Raw genomic sequence first — 12661 nt, forward strand, 5'->3', positions numbered from 1 at the left:
GTCCCCACTGCATCAGTTGACTGACGCGTAATGCAGAGTCAACCAATGGAACGACCTTTCCTTAACACCATGCATTGCTGGGAAGCAAAACAAGTATATAAGTAGAATTATTCATGATTTTTTTCTCACATCAATCTGGACTTGAATATTATTTTCTGAGTTGAATTTATTACATGACTAAATGTAACCCTAAATCTCAAATGAGTTAATTTAAGATAATTTAATAACACCCACAGGATAAAAAATATAAGCCTGTAAGTATTATATTGTCTGTCTACACGTGTTGCTCCAATATTTGTATTCAAATATTAATTGCTTAGGTAACAATGTTGGAGCAGGTCAATTTTTTCATCAACGCCACTAGGGGGCAACATAGTAATTGTCCTCATTACTTTGCCCCCTGTGACCATGTAGAGCAGAAATGGTAACAGTTAGAGCCCTGCCAGCATTTCAATTGATATTCCAAAATATATTCATCAATTTTTTATTCAGCTTCCCTTTAGTAACAGGAGAGTGCAAATTCTGAAGCCATGCGTATCATATCTTTATAAATGGCTTCCATTTATGACTAATATTCTATTCAGGGTGTTTTGATACTGATAATGCACTTTATATGCTTCCCGCTGTTATTTCTAAGTATAAGCTCGTGTCACGCCTCGCTTTCTTTGGCCTTCTGCTGCTGGCATTGGTGCGATAAAGAAGTCGGGGGTTGGTGGTGGTGAGCCTGACAATGACATTATTATACCAGTAAATTGATTTGCTAGTCATGAACAATAAGACGAAGACAACAACCTTGTATGCAACAAACAACAAAGAAGTTTGAGGGAATATTTATGAGATCAGTATGAGCACCTTTCCGGAATTTGATATTTAAAAAAAATATATATATTATAGACTTTTCCCTGTGAGTGTCACGTGGGCTGCTATCTGTCACGCTTATCAGAACACACCTCTTTACATTCCACAGCTCACTGGAGCTGGTCACCTGGAATTAGGTCAATGACCCGTGCATACCCAGGAAACCGTCGATTTATCTTTTAAAACGCATTATCTCCCCAAAACATATTTAGACATAAGTACATATATTGAAAGTTCGGATATAAAATGGCCTTTATGAAGATAATAGTTTCTGTACAGTATGTCTGGTCATATTATGATAGTCACATGGGAGAGTCAAAATATTAGAAACAGCACTCATATATATATATATATATATATATTTTTTTTTTTTTCTAAATGAATATTTCTTCATAACATCTTTTAATGCCACCATTGTGGAGCAATGTGAAACCTTTCTGCCAACAGCGCAGGAATTTGTCAACGCCTACGACATCATGCTGCTAATTGCAGCTGGTTATATTACAACATACCATCACTGTACTGTAACCATTTTTAACCACTTCATTGCTTGTACACAATCTCCTGGCATGTTGAAAAAAAAAAGCCCTGGCATTGACATCGAAGCTGTTTTATGGTGGATTTTATACAAATACAACAAACATAGTTGAATGAAAAGAGATGAGACCTAAATAAACGTGAGTAGACTTCACCAACAGCGGACCACTTTCTCCTCAGTCACACACAGGTTGGGTTGTTCAAGCTCGGATAGTCCAAATATACACTAAAAAGTCCTCCTTGTGCTCGTCCTCCAATCTTTTCACATTTACGAGTCCTTCCAGATGATCCAAAACAAAAATGCGGCTTGTGGCGTAACACTTGTGCCAAAAATATTTCAATATTAGCTTTTCCATATACAGACTAGAGAGAGGCTTAACATTTACAGCAAAAGTGAGGAGTGAGTTTAAATTATGGGCAAACATCAAATTAGTTGCCAAGGACTCTTTGCATTGATAATGTTGATAAATAAGCAATGACATCATACAATACGGCGTATTCAGCACGTTACTATGGATGAAGGACGAACTGATGGAAAATGTTGATTTTGCTGCACTGGGATCCACAATTGGCGGCTTTTAAAAGGGCCGATAGCGCCCTAATTACTCCAGCATGTTCCCTTGAGCGCTCATCCCTGGCTTGGGTTTATCATAAATCTAAGTTATCGCTATCTCAATGTCCAGGCTTTGCAGACTTCACATTTGAATGTCCTCCATGGTGTGCAGAGATGGCTTGCTGTCAAGAAGGATTCCATTTCGAAAAGGCCAGAGGGTTGGATTTCAGCAGCTCCTGTGCATCCGTCAAAAACGACACTTGAACTGTTCCCAGACAGGCATGAACGCACACTCCTGTCAAACGGCGTTATTGTTTAGAGGCTCCCCTGAGTCCGATGTTACCGGAAGCGTTTTGGTAGCCATCATGTTTAGTTTCTCCGTCCCGTTCTTCGGTTCCTCCCGCCGCCGTCTCCTCTTCCGGCAACATCGAAATCTGCGACTGCCAGGAAAGACCCCATGTTTAAAAACACACAATGGCATCGCAATGGATATGCTAGGTTAGCTAACTTGGCTAATGCTAAACCTTAAGGCTAATGCTAGTTCCCAAACCTGAACATCAATACCAAACGTAAAAATGCAATGTGAATAATAACAAAATACTGAAATCTGACCCTAAACACCAAACCTTAATGATAGTCATGAAACTTAAACCTGATTTTGTAAAAAGGTGCTTAGTAACTCATTCACAAAAAGCTAACGAGTAAATATATGCTCAATTGCTCAAGCCTTTGCGGCTTCATGTTTGGTAATAAAGTTGTAGCTAAACCAGGAAGTATCGGGAGTGGCGCTAGCTCATAAACGATGACAACCGAAACTCCTAAATCCAAATTCCCTCGGCATGATTGTAAGCAAAGTATCCATCGCAATCATCCAGACACTCACCGTGAACAGACAAAAACAAACACAATGAGAAGAATAAGGACCACGAGTGCCGCGATAACGCAGATGATGATGATCTGCTTTCTCTCTCCTATCCGCCCGTCCAGGTCCACGTACTCACACCTGGAACCGATGTAACCGTACTGACACCTGAGGAACCAAAGACCAGCAATTAAAACAATACACCCAAGGCTGGATTTAAAATTTATGAGGAAACTTTGTCTCACCTGCAAGACGGTGTCTTTTGGTCTTTAATGTAGCGACACTCTCCATGGATACAGTAGTGATGGAGTTCATGCGGACATTTGCTGAAGTGTCCATCCCACTGTCCCGTGTCCAGAGTAGGCGCTAGACATGACAGCATGTTGTTGAGATTAGTTCTTTCTGGTTTTTGGTAGACCAGATTAACGAGTTGAATCGCTAATTCAATTTGTTTCCCTGTTTCAGGGCCGTTGGAAACGTCAGATGGTCTCCTTTGACTTCAAAGCTAACCTTCTGTTATGAGTCGACCATATAAATAGATTGCAATATGATCCTTAGGAAAGCTAGGGCGGGGGATTAGCGCCACAAAAAAAATGGCGTAGTTAAAGATTCAAAAAGCACATATACACCGTGCTTCTCGTTGGCTCGATATCTTTATGACGGGTTTCCATGAGATTACCTTTGGATGGTGCCTCATAAAACAACACAGCAGCGTCAATGAGAGAGCTTCAAAGACGGCAGACATGAAAGTTATTGAGTTCAAGGGGCCACGGAAAACGTTACGAGACAAACCTATTGAAATTTTCTCTCGTTCAAGCCTCGTTTACAGTGCCCGAACTTATTTTTGCATGGTTATTGCTGTGTAATTCAGTGTGGCCAATTAATATTTTTCTTGGATTAGTTCATGTCACATTTGGTCTAATCTTAGATTAATTTATATAATTTCTATTTAGTTTATTTGTGTTAATTTTATTTTATTATTTTTTTATTTATTTTATTTTATTTTATTGAGGCTTTAGTTTTTAAAGCTGTGCAAACAACAAAATATGAATACTTCTAAAGCCTCGAATAGGCTTAAATGATCAATTTAAAACTGTCACGTAGGATTCCGAGTTATGCAAACATTTATTCAAAAGCTTTCCTACTTGCTTGTTTGTTTTTCTTTCCCCAATCTGATTTTGCCACCACATCCAATTTATTATTTCACATCCCCCTCGTTCCAGCTAATCTACCTGTGCAGTTGTCTCCGTTGCCCTGGCGACGGCAGGGGCCCTCCGTTTGATTGACGGCCTTGTCAGTGGTGTTCCAGCTGGCTAAAGAACAATCATGCAAGGCCAGCACTACATGTCGGGCACATACGTATACACACACACATACACACACACAGACACACACACATAGAGACAGCATGATTCCACTTTTTGTCACATTGCACCTGTTGTGTATTGTCCTGCTGAGTCATGGCCGATGAAAGTTTCCTCTTAGTGATCAACTGAAAATAGTTGTGAGATTAATTCGAAAGTGTGTATTTGTGCGTGTGTGTGTGTGTATGAAGTCTATTGACTATCACAGCTGCTCAATGGCCTGCTCGCTTCCATTCAAACACGTACTAAGGCCGCAAAGTCATTTTCACTCTTCCTCGTTTAAATCATTAACCATGATAAAAAAAAAAAAAAAAAAAAGCAATTTAATACTGAATGAGAAAGTACCTGTCAATATTGCAACATAGAGTCCATATACTTTGGCCATGACGTCTTCGCTCGAGCCAAAGTAGTCATCGGATGTGTGAAATTTCAATCCACACTTTATAAATTCCAAGGAAGGACAAAAAACTGCCCTTGTGGTCCACGACGTTCTTCATTTAGGGAATGTGTGGCCTTGGAAGCCGAGTAGGCCAGAGTGTGTGTGTGTGTTTTAGTGTGTGTGTGAATAGAGCAAAGAGGCGTCACCTGGAACCTGATACTCCCACTGAGTTTCACCACCCACATTTCTAAAAGAAAAAGCATTCAAGGAAAGAACGAGTACACCTTTTAAGAATCCACTAGCAGGTGTACCTTTTTCTCCCCTTCCGTGGAAAGTCATTTAAATTGTCATGAAACTTTTTGGTGATTCAACTGAAACATGATAAAAGAATTTCCTGACTCAAAATAAAAATGTAAAACATCTTGGGGCAGTTACACTTGAGCCCCATTAGTTCTTCCTAGCAACACAAGGAAAACATTTTTTTCATTTTAGTCCCATTAGTGAATTAATGAAATCTCCAAAATGTGTTTCTTTTCATCACGCCATTATTATTATTTTTTTTATCATTCTGTCATTTCATTATTGACCAGCAGATGACGTTATTTCGTTTCTGTAGTTACTGAAATCATATTTTGCTTTTAGATTTTGCTATGTATGGAGCAATCATACAAGTAGCACTAGTGATCCTAGCTAAAGTAAAAAAAAACATTAAAATAAAAAAAGGACTATGTACTCTATGTACTACGAGACAATAACACAAACAAACTCTTAAACATGATAGTTTGTTTTTAAGCAGTTGTTAAATATGCAAATACAAACATAAGGGAAATTCGATTACCATTGAAAATTCTGAACGCAAAACATTGATTTCCAGAACTTTCTCCCCACTTTGAGATGGAGTCAAATGTTCTGAGCGTCTGTGGGACTTTGAACAGGAAGAGCTAGTTTCCTCACTCGCGCTCTTTGTCTGGATATGCGCCCAACTTAGCCCGAGCATCAGGAAGCGATGATTTTAAGAGATTCGAACCTCCTGCATCCAAGCAACGTCAAAATAAACATCCTTGTGAGAGTTTCAGTGATACCTTGGGCGGTGACTATAGCTTGTAAACATTTTTTTTTTAATTAAATCAACAAAAAGCTGGTATTTCTAAGTTGTGTGCCAAATTTGCTGCTGGGCTAGATATTTGAGCTCTGAATTATGCAAATCCATAGCGTATGCTCTAAATAAAAATTTCACACATGAAATGTCTCTCGCAAAATGTTTTTGGAATGTTTTAATCGTTTTATATGTTTAAAAAACAGTCAACAAACTTTCCGTGCTTATATTTTGCATTCCTTTTCTGGCAGCAGAACAGGTAGTTTCGCTTTTCTCCTAAAGATTCCAAGTGACGCTTCTGATGCTGCTCGACGTCCCTTATGAGTGGGCGATGTTCCTCGCCGGCGGATTTCACACCACCGTGCAGGATCGTGGCTCTCGGAAGGGGTTGCTTCCTGCAGGGACGCCCACCAGCAGAGCGTCCCTGCCTGCGTTCTGCAGACAAAACTGCTGCAACTCCGCAGCAGCCTGCGACACCTGTTATATTCATATTTACATATGTGCATATTCATCTCATATAGTCTTAGACTTACTTTTAAGTCGATTTATAAATGTTATTTCCCTTACCTTTATCCTCTCCACGCTGGCCTCAAGCTTCAGCTGCTCCACGAGCCGACGCATACTGGATAAACTGGAATTGGAGGTCATGTTGGAATGTTTCTCTTAGTAAAAAGGTCTCGTGTCGCGGCTTAACACTCAAATGGAGAAAGCAAACGACGGCAAAAGAAGGAAGGAAGAGCCGCGTTTTTTTTTCCAAAGTGACCTCCCAGTCCATTTGGCTCCTATGGAAGGAGAAGCGCAAGAAAGGTAAAAAGAGCATTGGGGGTATGCATTGCATTTATTGCTTCTATTTTGACCTACTGTATGATATTTGATGAATTTGGTGTCCGATTAACAAAAGTAAACTTTTTACTCATTAGACAGGTATTGTGAGAGAATACTTTACTCCCATCTAGCGGGTGAATGACTTTACTGCACAAATTGCTTTGCAAATTTAAATACCGTATTGTAAAGTACTGTAGTGCAGTGAGTTCAAAGATTTAAAAATAGTTTAAAATGAAAAAAATGACATTGTTTTCATTTACCGTTACATATACGTATATTTTTCAATTAAAATGTAAAAACATGTATGTCAAATAATATGAGAAGTTGCAAAAGAGTATTTTAATCGAAAATGAGAAAATTATATTTAATTGCAGTAAAATAAAATAGAAGTTTGTTATCCTAATTTTTGCCAACCCGTGATGAAACGTCGATGAGTGCTAAATTACCGACACTTTCACTCTGTACTGGAATGCATCATGGGAAAACCATGTGTCCGTGGAGTGACGTCACCACTCTGGCGAGCTCCCATTGGTCGATCGGCGATTAAGGGGAGGTTAGCTGGCTAAGAAGATAAACATGAAGGTGAAGCTCCTTCCTCGAAGAGCCATGTTTAAAAGTACGTAAACGAAAAGGGACATATTTCAAAATCAGCCATGGTGGAAGTGTTCGCTGGCCGCACTCTCCTCAACAAGGACGGCGACTTTGTAGAGCCCGAGGAAGCGCTGCGGAACAAGGTGGTGGGCATCTACTTCTCGGCAGGCTGGTGTCCGCCTTGCCGTGACTTCACGCCCGTCTTGTGTGACTTCTATACGGAACTGGTGGAAGAGGGTGAACCCCCCGCGCAGTTCGAGGTGGTCTTCGTGTCATCGGATAAATCCACCGAGGACATGGTGGAGTACTACCACGACATGCACGGCGACTGGCTGGCACTGCCCTGGACGGACGATTACAAGTAGTCAGTGTCAAATAAATAATCTTTTCTAAATTAGTATTTTAATTTGCCTTTTTGTTTGGATTCACTGTCTGCTTAAAAGCTTATGGAGGTCACCCTCTCTTTCGTAATCCTAAACTCAAGAGGTGACTCCAAATCCCTCTCAAAAGTGATTAGAATTTATGCAATTACAAAAAGCAACAAAAACAAATATTCTTAAGAAGCTCACTGATCTGATGTTGTCGTTGCAGCGAGTTGAAGAAGCGCTACAACATCACGGCCGTGCCAAAATTGCTGATCGTGAAAGAGAATGGCGACGTGATCACGGACAAAGGCCGCAAGCAGATCCGAGACAGAGGCTTGGCCTGCTTCCGTACCTGGCTGGAGGCTGCTGAGATCTTCCAGAATTTCAAAGGCTAGAACTGCCTTTTCCTGACCTTTGACCCGATGCACATATAAATCTCACGGTTCACTAGCAGACATGAGTATCACATAAGACCCAGACTTATGTATTTAATTTATTTACAATTTAATAAGCTATGCATTTTGAGAAAAAGCTCAGGCACATATTTTGCGCTACATGTCATTTGTGATGTGTAATTTCACATCCAGCATACTGTACCTTTTTATAATGTTTTTATGTGTTAATAAAATAATATTCTAAAGACCTTGTCTGTTGTTGTGTTTAAGGGGCCTGTCTCACATAGAAACAATGCATTCCCTGTAGCCTCATTAACACACACCCTCACATAAGTGTTGTCTCCAGTGTGTGTTAGTGTGCGCTGACTTTGCTGTTGTCACTGTCAAGCATCCAACAGGTAATTAAAAAGCAGCATGTCTCCAGAGAACCTTTTAAAGTGGCTCCCTGATACAGTGTCTGATGATACTATGACGTCATTCCTTGTAGTGTTTTTTATGTAAATAACCACCATGTGACGTCCAATATTTTGGAAATAAAATGTGTATTATCTTTTAAGAACGCATGAACGCAACTTTCCAGAATCATAGCAAATTCAGCCTACAGGTGGCGGTAGTACGTCCTCCTGTTGGTAGAGAAGCAGCATAGCGACAAAAAGGAAGAGAAGAAGAACCAGGTGACGGATCGTCAACATGGCGTTAAATTTTGGCAGCGGCGCACCTTCAAATCCTGCAGCAAGTAAGTGCGTTTTAGTTCCAAATTCAATTTCGTCTTAGTTGTTTTTATTTTTTGGTATCTCAGTGGCATTTTTAAGCCCCGGTTTGACTCACATAATGTGAAGGGGTGTACCCTCGTGACATAAAAGGCATCGATGCATTTCTGCTGAGCCGGGTGACGATAAACATCACAATAATCTACAGGCTGTTTTCGGAATCATTTGCTTGTTTTCTATTCCTTCATCACTATACAATAAATTTCATACAGTGGACAAGAGCGTGTATTTAACTCTTAAAAACTACCATGGAAAAATAATAAACGATCACTACTTGGACGCGCCTTAACTACGTCATTGCTGTCGCACTATTCTGACGTCACGACAATAGCAAAATGCCACCTTTTATTATTCAATAAGTAATAAAGAATGCTGTTGTGGCTAATGAGGTGAAATATACATTTCTGGGCAAACTCTCGATGTAACTTGACTTATTTATAGCATTTGGGTTTTTTGTGAAGGCACAACAGGGTTTGGATTCGGTTCATTTGGCGCAAAGACCACTGCATCGACAGCTTTTGGCTTTGGTGCCCCCGCGACCACCACCACAGCCGCCTCTGGATTTGGCAGTAAGCCTCCTCTTCTTTTCTTGAGCCCCTGTCTTCCAAGTTTTGAGAATAAAGCTGTAAATCAATGAGGGGGGGGATGCCAAAAGATAGATGACTTTATTTTATTATTTTGTTATTTACTCTTGCAATTATGACATTGCTTATTGTTTCCCATGTTCCCCGAAAATTCATTTTTTGAGTTATTAATTTCAAAGATGTTTCACTAGTGTAATCTGAGCACACTTCTGGTTTCAGCTCTCACAGCTCCAAGTTTTGGCACAGCGACAACAACCGCTGCTGCACCAGCAACAGGATTTTCCTTCGGCACCACCAACACGGGTACGTTGCCACACCATCATCGTCGTGATTTTATCTTTGTATTAACACTTGTCATTTTAACTCCCGATTGTGTCGTTCTCTCCCTCTCGCTGCCCGCCTTTGCTGGCCTGTAGGATTTGGGGGGCTGGGAACCGGAGGCGCAGCGGCCGGTGGGTTTAGTTTTGGGGGTTTCGGCTTAAATGCCAACCCGGCGGCAGGTGCCGTGGGCTTTAACGCGGGCTGCTTTGGCCCGACATCCACCGCTGGCACCGTTTTCAATTTTGGCAATAGCCTGGCTAGCACAGGTAGATGAAACCTTTGTGAGTGATCCCTAGTTGTGCCGCGAGCACAAACATCCTTGTGTTACATCTGTGTTGTGTCGTGCTTCGTCATGTCATGCGTTGACCTTTACGTAAGGAAGAAATGACGTATGAGGGGCCATCAGGGACGTAATTTGTGCTAACCGCTTGCATTAATGACTGAAAACAGTCATTAGCATCCTTGTCTTCCAATCGGAAGACTTTTGAAGGTAAGGTGTATTTTTAATAATTAGTTTCTATGGTTTCATTATAATTGATTACAAATAATCCTTAGTTGGTGACTGCCTACATAATCTGGAATTATGTTTGTGATGGCCCCTCATAATGTGTCAATGCACTCATCTACTTTAATACACCAACCACTTTTTTATTGATGATCCAAGCCCATTTTTTTTGTTTGGTCATTTGTTCATATCATACTGATATTGTCTTTAATATAATAGATTTATCGTGATTATTTTTTTTGGGTCCTCAGGCACTTTTGGTGGCTTTGGCACAACCACGACAAGTGCTGCCGCACCGGGTTCCACGTTTAGTTTTGCGCCCTCTTCCGGCACCACAGGTAAGTTGATGGACTCGACGGAGAAACCTCCATTTGGTTTATGAAAAAAAAATTGTCTCCTTAGTGTAGTAAAAGTAAATGCGATGCGTTCAATGTGGCATGGTTTTCACAGTTTTATTCTCTGCATTCTTTTGTGTTCATAGGAGGCCTGTTCGGCAACACTCAAAACAAAGGTTTCGGTTTCACTTCTGGCCTTGGTACCGGAACAGCTGCCGGCACCAGCGGATTCGGAACCGGATTAGGTACCACCAGTCTGGGTGGGTTCGGTGGCTTTAATCTTCAGCCCGCTCAGCAGCAGCAGGGTGAGTGCCAGTGACAGCTGTGAGCAAATGACAGCTTCACTGAATCGTAGTAAACCGTTTGTTTTCTCACCAGGAGGCTTGTTTGGCCAGCCCGCTCAGCAGCAAGCTCAGCCCAATCAGTTGTACCAGCAGGTGACCGCATTGTCGGCGCCCACCTTGCTGGGAGACGAGCGCGACTCCATTCTGGCCAAATGGAACCAGCTGCAGGCCTACTGGGGCACGGGCAAAGGCTACTTCAGCAACAACAATCCCCCCGTGGAGTTCAATCAGGAGAATCCCTTCTGCAGGTTCAAGGTAAAGCCGGCTAAAAATGACATCTCAGGGCTCAGGTAACGCCGATTCACGGCTTAGCTCGCTAACGTCACATGACCAGGTCGTCCGTGATTGGTCATAACCCGAGCCCTTGGCACAGAGCGAAAATGTGAACAGCTGTTCAATCTTTTGCGCTCGCCAGGCTGTGGGCTACAGCTGCGTGCCCGTCAGCAAGGATGAAGATGGCCTGGTGGTCTTAGTCCTCAACAAGAAGGAGGCGGACGTGCGAGCGCAGCAGCAGCTGCTGGTGGAGTCGCTGCACAAGGTTCTGGGAAGCAACCAGACGCTCAGCGTCAACGTGGACGGCGTCAAGTCTTTGCCCAACGACCAGTGCGTCTCGCATGATCACACACTCATTGATGATTCATTTGATAATCGGTATTGTGCGTGGCGTCTTTCAGGACAGAGGTGATCATTTACGTGGTGGAGCGCTCCCTGAACGGCACGTCCAAGCGTATTCCCGCCTCCACGCTCTTCACGTACCTGGAGCAGACCAACATCAAGGCTCAGCTGACGCAACTGAGTGTCGCCATGTCGGTCGCGCGCACTGAGCTCACGCCGGCGCAGCAAAAACAGCTTCTCCAGAACGCCCCGGCGGGTGTGGACCCCATCATCTGGGAGCAGGCCAAGGTGGACAATCCTGACCCAGAGAAGTGAGTCGCTTCGCTCTTTGTTTTTCACAAGCCGGCGTGCTAAACATCCACAACCTTCACCTCTTTGGTGCCCAGGTTGATCCCAGTTCCAATGGTGGGCTTCAAAGAGTTGCTTCATCGACTTCAGATCCAGGAGCAGATGACGAAGCAGCATCAGACGAGAGTGGACGTAAGTGGACATCATTGACATTTAAAAAAAAACTATATAATAATAACTGACGGTAATTGCGATTTTGCAGATTGTCTCCAACGACATCAGCGAGCTCCAGAAGAACCAGGCGACCACTGTGGCCAAGATCGCCCAGTACAAGAGGAAACTGATGGACCTCTCTCACCGCGTGCTGGAGGTACCACCTGCCATCCCGTCTCTCAACTCATCTTTCCTCTTTTCACCTTCTCACCATTCTTCACAGGTGCTGATCAAACAAGAGATCCAGAGGAAAAGGGGCTACGCCATCCAGGTGGATGAGGAGCACCTCAGGGTACAGGTTGACACCATTCAGTCAGAGCTCAACGCCCCCACGCAGTTCAAGGTGAGCAAAGCTGTCTTGATATAAACAATTTTCTTTTATTGTTAGTGAACGTTGAACGTGTTTCAGGGTCGCTTGAACGAGCTGATGTCCCAAATCCGCATGCAGAACCACTTCGGGGCCGTGCGCTCGGAGGAGCGCTACAACGTGGACGCCGACCTCCTTCGAGAAATCAGACAGGCAAGCGGTTCAGACCTCCATTTTAAGACATGACTAGCTAGTCGTGTTAAAGGCTAACTAAAGTATTTCACATTTTAGCATCTAAAGCAGCAGCAGGACGGTTTGAGTCACCTGATCAGCGTCATTAAAGATGACTTGGAAGATATCACACTCATCGAGCACGGACTGAGCGACAGCGGGCACGTACGAGGCGGAGTCCTCAGTTGAGCTGAGCGCCGCACGATGTCACTTTGAAAACATTTGTACATACATCTTTGTATTGCTTTTTATTTGAGGCAAAAACGGTATTAAAACGTCATTTCAAATGGAATCTCGAAACCCGCATGGTGGCTACATCTTTA

General features: G+C 42.6%; 4 protein-coding genes across 5 annotated transcripts; 2 read left to right on the forward strand and 2 right to left on the reverse strand.

Moving 5' to 3' along the window:
* Window positions 1-1452: 1452 nt before the first annotated feature.
* On the reverse strand, window positions 1453-4732 carry btc (betacellulin, epidermal growth factor family member). The gene is made up of 5 exons (XM_049737961.2): window positions 4520-4732; window positions 4043-4150; window positions 3056-3176; window positions 2832-2978; window positions 1453-2388 (listed from the first exon to the last, which is right to left on the reverse strand). The coding sequence occupies exons 1-5, from the start codon at window positions 4557-4559 to the stop codon at window positions 2247-2249; spliced, it is 558 nt and encodes a 185-aa protein (XP_049593918.1). The 5' UTR covers window positions 4560-4732; the 3' UTR covers window positions 1453-2246.
* A 1082-nt stretch (window positions 4733-5814) lies between these two features.
* On the reverse strand, window positions 5815-6466 carry gng10 (guanine nucleotide binding protein (G protein), gamma 10). Its single transcript, XM_049737967.2, has 2 exons — window positions 6217-6466; window positions 5815-6126 (listed from the first exon to the last, which is right to left on the reverse strand). The coding sequence occupies exons 1-2, from the start codon at window positions 6295-6297 to the stop codon at window positions 6001-6003; spliced, it is 207 nt and encodes a 68-aa protein (XP_049593924.1). The 5' UTR covers window positions 6298-6466; the 3' UTR covers window positions 5815-6000.
* A 322-nt stretch (window positions 6467-6788) lies between these two features.
* nxnl2 (nucleoredoxin like 2) lies at window positions 6789-8072 on the forward strand. Its single transcript, XM_049737964.2, has 2 exons — window positions 6789-7429; window positions 7657-8072. The coding sequence occupies exons 1-2, from the start codon at window positions 7128-7130 to the stop codon at window positions 7823-7825; spliced, it is 471 nt and encodes a 156-aa protein (XP_049593921.1). The 5' UTR covers window positions 6789-7127; the 3' UTR covers window positions 7826-8072.
* A 361-nt stretch (window positions 8073-8433) lies between these two features.
* Window positions 8434-12630, forward strand: nup54 (nucleoporin 54). 2 transcript variants are annotated; one of them, XM_049737901.1, is made up of 14 exons: window positions 8434-8561; window positions 9057-9164; window positions 9399-9482; window positions 9596-9766; window positions 10257-10343; window positions 10487-10645; window positions 10719-10939; window positions 11100-11287; window positions 11359-11610; window positions 11686-11779; window positions 11850-11957; window positions 12024-12143; window positions 12210-12320; window positions 12399-12630. In XM_049737901.1, the coding sequence occupies exons 1-14, from the start codon at window positions 8516-8518 to the stop codon at window positions 12525-12527; spliced, it is 1878 nt and encodes a 625-aa protein (XP_049593858.1). In that variant the 5' UTR covers window positions 8434-8515; the 3' UTR covers window positions 12528-12630. The 2 variants fall into 2 exon arrangements, with proteins under 2 accessions (XP_049593858.1, XP_049593859.1); XM_049737902.1 differs by lacking the exon at window positions 9596-9766.
* The last annotated feature ends 31 nt before the right edge of the window (window positions 12631-12661 follow it).

This window comes from Syngnathus scovelli, chromosome 13, assembly GCF_024217435.2.
Source record: "Syngnathus scovelli strain Florida chromosome 13, RoL_Ssco_1.2, whole genome shotgun sequence".
Taxonomy (NCBI): Eukaryota; Metazoa; Chordata; class Actinopteri; order Syngnathiformes; family Syngnathidae; genus Syngnathus; species Syngnathus scovelli.

Coding starts and splice junctions, on each gene's coding strand:
- btc (XM_049737961.2), bottom strand. CDS start 4,559: ATGGCCAAAGTATATGGACTCTATGTTGCAATATTGACAG. Junction 4,151..4,519: donor CTATGTTGCAATATTGACAG/GTACTTTCTCAT, acceptor CCCGACATGTAG/TGCTGGCCTTGCATGATTGT. Junction 2,389..2,831: donor TTTGTTTTTGTCTGTTCACG/GTGAGTGTCTGG, acceptor CTTTCCTGGCAG/TCGCAGATTTCGATGTTGCC.
- nxnl2 (XM_049737964.2), top strand. CDS start 7,128: ATGGTGGAAGTGTTCGCTGGCCGCACTCTCCTCAACAAGGACGGCGAC. Junction 7,430..7,656: donor TGGACGGACGATTACAAGTA/GTCAGTGTCAAA, acceptor TTGTCGTTGCAG/CGAGTTGAAGAAGCGCTACA.
- nup54 (XM_049737901.1), top strand. CDS start 8,516: ATGGCGTTAAATTTTGGCAGCGGCGCACCTTCAAATCCTGCAGCAA. Junction 10,646..10,718: donor GCCCGCTCAGCAGCAGCAGG/GTGAGTGCCAGT, acceptor TTTTCTCACCAG/GAGGCTTGTTTGGCCAGCCC. Junction 11,958..12,023: donor TCTCTCACCGCGTGCTGGAG/GTACCACCTGCC, acceptor CATTCTTCACAG/GTGCTGATCAAACAAGAGAT.
- gng10 (XM_049737967.2), bottom strand. CDS start 6,297: ATGACCTCCAATTCCAGTTTATCCAGTATGCGTCGGCTCGTGGAGCAG. Junction 6,127..6,216: donor CCAGCGTGGAGAGGATAAAG/GTAAGGGAAATA, acceptor TGAATATAACAG/GTGTCGCAGGCTGCTGCGGA.